This window comes from Charadrius vociferus, unplaced genomic scaffold (genome assembly GCF_000708025.1).
Source record: "Charadrius vociferus isolate BGI_N301 unplaced genomic scaffold, ASM70802v2 scaffold581, whole genome shotgun sequence".
NCBI classification, from domain to species: domain Eukaryota; kingdom Metazoa; phylum Chordata; class Aves; order Charadriiformes; family Charadriidae; genus Charadrius; species Charadrius vociferus.
Window position 1 is genome coordinate 1,506,979 of NW_009647024.1, and position 6,184 is coordinate 1,513,162.

At 38.9% G+C, this 6,184-nt stretch overlaps 1 protein-coding gene across 1 annotated transcript in view; it reads left to right on the top strand.

Moving 5' to 3' along the window:
* The window catches only part of CWC27 (CWC27 spliceosome-associated protein homolog (S. cerevisiae)), a 121,895-nt gene extending 116,226 nt beyond the window's left edge, over nucleotides 1-5,669 (top strand). The window contains exon 16 of the mRNA XM_009895509.1: nucleotides 5,507-5,669. Within this exon, the coding sequence (XP_009893811.1) occupies nucleotides 5,507-5,669 (163 nt within the window). The remainder of the gene's footprint in view (nucleotides 1-5,506) is intronic.
* Nucleotides 5,670-6,184: the final 515 nt, after the last annotated feature.

The window sequence follows — 6,184 nt, forward strand, 5'->3', positions numbered from 1 at the left end:
TCCCTACATTAATGCTTATAGTTTAACATACTTGTTTACAAAATTTGAAGGAAAATATTAGTGGCAAATAGAATATAATTTAAGGAAAGCAGTAGTGTTTGAGTACTTCTCATAATTTTCCTTTTAAATATATGGTGCATTGGTGATAATTGAGAAAAGTAGGTAACATGTTACTTGCAAGTGATGTTGAACTCAAAAACAAAGGGTAGTACTAGTGGTTACAGTCCACATTGGTCTCTTTCGTTTTTTTATACAGCCCGTACAATGCAAGAAGCAGCACTGAATTTCTTGATACAAATACTTATTCCTGCTTTGTTCATTTTAAGCATCCTGATGGAAAGAACCAGTAACTTTCATAAAACGTAGCAATTATTTGCAAAATTCTGATAGTGTAAACTTTATGGCAATGTGATTAGTTGCTTAATTCATTTAATCTGCATTTAGTATTGGTATGTAATTTTTTGCCAATGTTCTGAGCACCAGTTTAGATGTACTGGCTCTAAGTCATGCATTTTTAGTAACATCAGGTTCTGGATTTGGAAAGGGAAAAGCTGTGTATTACTTTTTCTTGGTGCCTGCTGATTGCAGAAAGTAAGGATATGTCATCACCAGCTGCCATGTTTTATGCAGGCACCTCCAAATGAATCCTGGCTAAAACTAGTTTAGAAGTTACTGCCTCTCTGCCAAAAGCTACTACCCTCACAACAGAGTTGGCAGAACATAACTTTTGTCCATACCTGTTGATGATTTACTACAAAGCTCAGCTGTTCAAAATGCTGACATAGGTGAGTGTGAGATAATGTCCTGGGCTCTCCTCTGATGCGGCGGGGGCACCAAAGGGCACACGATGTAGAGTCACTTGTGCAAGGAAGGTTGAATGGGAAGCAGGTGAGCTGATAACAGCCAGCAGCTGTGTCAGTTTGATAAGTAAGTGTGGAATTAAGAAATGCAGCTTTGCACTTTTATTCAGTTAGTACAAAAATCACAGATACATGCAGTGCATTTGTACCTGGAGATCCAAGCTTCATCACTAGTGCAAAAGCATGGTGCTTCCTTGCTCTTGGTGAGATTCAAAATGAATCGGTTCACTGACTGCCACTTAGGTTTCTCCGAAGGGGCGGTTCTGGAAAGGCAAGAGCTGTTGTGATACTAGACTTCTCTTTATGCTATACTTAGCATGACTGCCACCTGTCAGCAGCTGGCATATGGTTCAGATCCAGTGGATGGTTTACACATCTCAAAATCAGAGGGATTACTGTATATCATATCTTTTCTTACAAGTACCATCTCACTAGAATAGTTCAAAAGAACATAATCTGTCTCCTGAATAAACTGGTTCAGTCTGCCTGGAGAGCACTGTTTAGGTGGCATTCGTTCTTTGATGCACAGTTGGCAAATACGGTGTTGCCTGTGTATCCTGGTTTCAGCTGGGATAATTTTCTTTCTCATGGTTGCTGTTTCAGATTTGGTATGAAAAGAATGTCAATAACATGTATTGTTTTAGTTGTTGCTATGTGATGTTTATAGTATTCAAGGACCTTTTTCAGCTTCCCATAGAAGCTGAGAAGGAGCAGAGGCAGAACAACAGAATGGCCAATGGAATATTCCATATCATAGACGTGATGCTCAGTATGTAAGTGGGGGTTGGCCAAGGGGCAGGAAACCATGATCACTGTTTGGGTCAGGCTGCGCAGCCAATTCACCAGGCAGTGAGAGTGACTTCTGTCTTGCATATTCTTTTACTATTATTATTGTTATTATTATTATTGTTATTATTGTTATTTTCCTTTTCCATACCTGTTCTATTAAACTGTCTTTATCTCAACCCACAAGGTTTTTTTCCTTTTCCCATCCTTTTCTCCCTCTTCTGCCTGCCCTGCTAGGGGGGAAGGGGGAGTGACCGAGTGGCTGTGTGGTCCTAGTCTCCATCTGGGGTTAAACCACAGCGCTATGCTAGACTATTGGACACACAGCTTAATCATACTGTAATAGTTTGTGAATGCTTTCTGGTGTGCTGAAGTTTCTTTTTTAGCTTCAGTTGCAGCCAACATTCTCCCACTTTTTACCTCCTAGAAAGTAATCAAACTGGTCACCCAGGTGATGTATTAGTTACTACAGCTTAAGGGACATACAGGAGCTACTCTGCTAGTAACTGTGAAGAAGCAGTCTTTTTTGCTGACTCTTGCAAAAATCATTATCTGAGAATATCACTCATCTGAGAACATCCACATACCTTTGTAATCCTGCGGTGTCCCTGAAACAGTGATTTACCATTTACATAGATGCAAAACAGGACTACCCATGAAGATGTGTGACTTGCAAAAAATAAGCTTAAGTTCACATCAGAAAAATATTTTTTTATATCTCCACCACAGTCTGTGTTTATTTTGCTTTACCTGTGAGATGCTGCATCTGAAATTAATTCTGGGAATATCAAAAAGTTTCTTAATATTGGCTTATTTTTAATCACAGCTGGGAACACCTCAGTGGAAAGTTATGAATAGGAGTCAGAGACTATGACTTCTTTCAGCTCTTGGAGAGAAGTAAACATTGCTTAGTCTGAATCTACTGCATCTAATTTGAAAACTACCTGGGATGCAGTATGGCCTGACCCAAGAATTAGAGATGTATTTATTTTTAATTCCTACTGGTTGTATCCTGCAAGTGTGCTGTGGCATTCTTTGAAAACCCAAGTCGATGAAGTGGCTGAGTGTGACTACACTTTTATGTACACTCGTATAACTCACTCTAAAACCACTTACCAAGGGACGACTCCATCTCTTTAGCCCTATATTTTAATTCAGTGTAGGATAGTGTGATTTGGTATGTGTTCTTAAAAAAAAATTAAAATGCTCATCTTTAATAAGTTGAGAAGAATATGACAAATGCAGAAAGCATGTTAACTAAAATAAATTACTTCAGTCTCTCCACTGTGAGACAATGTTTTTATAATTAAACTACAAATACGCAATCATGAGTCACTCTGATGGTACATTATGTTACTCTGAATTGTAGATATGACTAAAAAAATAAGTTTTTGTGTTAGTAGTGTGTACAGGGTTATAAACTACTGAAGTTTTATACACTGGAAACAAATCTTAAGTATTTCCATAGGACAGGGTAATATGCAGGCATGCTGACAATGCTGTACAATAAGAGATTTATGAAGCACACATGTCAAGAATCAATTGTGATGAAAAGTCTCAATTTTTGTTTTAAAGATTTTTCTAAAACATTCTAACAGATCCCATATAGTCTATAGCTTTGAATTTTGTCTGGTTTCTTTAATAGTACTACATTGTAATCGACAGTAACTGAGCTGGTTCTCCCTCCCTCCCTTTCTTCATGTATGGAAATTTGCACTAAAGCTCTTTGAAAAACCTTTTTTAATTCAGGACCTCTTATGTTGCAAGAGACTGATAAAGCAGTGTTTCATTGGCCACAAAACTTCCATTCTGATACTGACTTGTTTTTCTTGGATTTTCTGTCACAAAGACTGTAGACAAAGACATCTAATTCTATAAAGATTGATATGTTTAGCTTCAGTTCAGTATAGTTCTCATTATTTTAAGTTGTCCCATCACAGACATTTTTGCAATTGATTAATACAGAATCCAAAAGTAAGTGGGTTTTTGCCTAGCCATGCTTGTTTGCACTGAAAAATCTTTTAAGTCCATTTTGGGTTTGTTTTTTTTTCTAATGGAACACATGAACTTTATACTTGTTCTGCTGGATCCTAAGTAGTAGCTCTGCTACGACTGTATAATGAAAAGTGTTGCTAACCTGTCAGTAAACACCAATAGGTTTAAAATTGATCAACTTGTAAGCATCTTTGGTTTGGTTGTCTGCTCTTTTCCTCCTAACTCTCTTTTTCTTTAAGGAGAGTAGATAATCTACCTTTTTGTCTAAGATTTTGTTTGTCCAAGTTAAAACTCATAGTTTTGTGACAGCTTCTGTATTAATTCTCACGACAGTGACACCTGCTAATAAGGCCATAGTTGATAAGCTCCAGGGTTTCCTGCCACTGACTGCAGCTGAAAAATAACTTCTGACTCCAGCTTATCACAGAATCATAGAATAATTTGGGTTGGAAGGGACCTTTAAAGGTCATCTAGTCCAACCCCCCTGCAATGAGCATGGACATCTTCAACTAGATCGCGTTGCTCAGAGCTCCATCCAACCTGACCTTGAATGTTTCCAGGGATGGGGCATCTACCAGCTGTCTGGGCAAACTGTTCCAGTGTCACACCATCCTCATTATAAAACATTTTGTCCTTATATCTAGTCTGAGTCAACCCTCTTTTAGTTTAAAACCATTATCCATTGTCCTGTCCCAACAGGCCCTGCTACAAATCCTGTCCCCATCTTTCTTATAAGCCCCCTTTAAGTACTGAAAGGCCACAAAAAGGTCTCGCTGGAGCCTTCTCTTCTCCAGGCTGAACTCTGTCAGCCTGTCTTCACGGGAGAGGTGCTCCAGCCCTCTGATCATCTTCATTGCCCTCCTTGGACCCATTCCAACAGGTCCATGTCTTTCCTGTGCTGGGGGCTCCAGAGCTGGATGCAGTACCCAGGGGGGGCGGGTCTCATGAGAGCAGAGAAGAGGGACAGAATCACCTCCTGCTGGCCACGCTTCTTTTGATGCAACCCAGGATACAGTTGGCTTTCTGGGTTGCAAGCGCGCATTGCTGGCTCATGTCCAGCTTTTCATCCACCAGTACCCTGAGGTCCATCTCAGCAGGGCTGCTCTCAATCCCGTCATCCCCGAGCCTGTATTCATACCAGGGTTGCTGTGACCCAGGTGCAGGACCTTGCACTTGGCCTTGTTGAACATCATGAGGTTCACACGGGCCCATTTCTCAAGCTTGTAATGGTGATGTTTTCAGATTACTGGAAATCTGCTGAAATGGGGAAATATCTACTGGGGGGGGGAATTTCTAATCAACAGTAGAGAAAACATTGGATTGAACAAAGCATTCGTTTAGTCTGGTATTCGAAGACTTAAAAACCATGACCTGAACCAAGTTAAGGTGGAGCTGCAGGACATGCAGCATTCCCTTTTGATCTTCTGTGTACCTACTTATAGCGTTTTCCATGCAAGCACTCCCACCCTTTTGTAAAATCCTAAGGGTGAAAGGAAGTGCAAAGTGACTAATAGGAAAACTTGAGAAGCACTTCTTGTTTCTGGGAAAATTATTCAGTACATTTGGGAAGATATGTTAAATAGAAAAAGACAAGACAAAAGAGTTCAGTACATGAAATAAAATCCAGCAGAGCAAACTCTAGCTGTATTTTTCAAAATGAGTCTTCACAAATGTAGTTACCCTTTAATATTAGGGTCTACTACGAAAGAAAAAACAAAAACAACAAGAAAAAACCCAGCAGAACTTGGATTTTTTGCTATGCACAAAAATAAGTCACAGCGCTAACATCTTGCCATGAATATCATAATTACAAATCATAACTTTCCGTTCTTTCACTGAGTTTGAGCTATGTTTTGTTTTTGTAGGATGTCACATATACTTCAATTTGAAGATAGAAGCAGAAAGGTGAAAGATGCAAGCATGCAGGATGAAGACACTTTTGAGATCTATGATCCACGGAATCCTGTAACTAAGAGGAGAAGAGAAGAAAGCAAGAAGATAATGAGAGAAAAAAAGGAAAGGAGATAAAAAGAATGTAAAGCTAGCCAGAGCTGCCTTGAAAAGTGACTGCAATAAAGCACTGGCTCTTCTGTAAGCTGTAGTTCCTAAAAATATCACTGGACAAGTGTGAAAAGGAATCTCTCAAGAACCTGTTATGCAGTTTTGAAGCATTTGTTTCTTAAGTTGTGCAGTCATGTGCTCTCAGTGTATTCATTATCCAGCCTCTCTAAAAGTTTTTAAAACTTGTGTATTTAATAAAACAGCTGACTTGACTTTTGTCTGTATTTTAATTGTGATAGTCACTATCATTGTTTAATCAACAGTCAAAAAGTTTTCAACATAATAAGAAGTTGTCTAAGTAAGGGTGAAATTAAAAGACAGAATCCCCATCTGCAGGCTTTTAAGATTTTCTGAAAGTATAGTTTTAATTATTTTTATTGTTTTTTGAAAAGGCATATAAACATTACAGCAGTAAATGCTGCCTGCCTGAACCACTCTGTTGTGGAATTAAGACGATGCACTTGCAGGTCTCCTTAGAATGG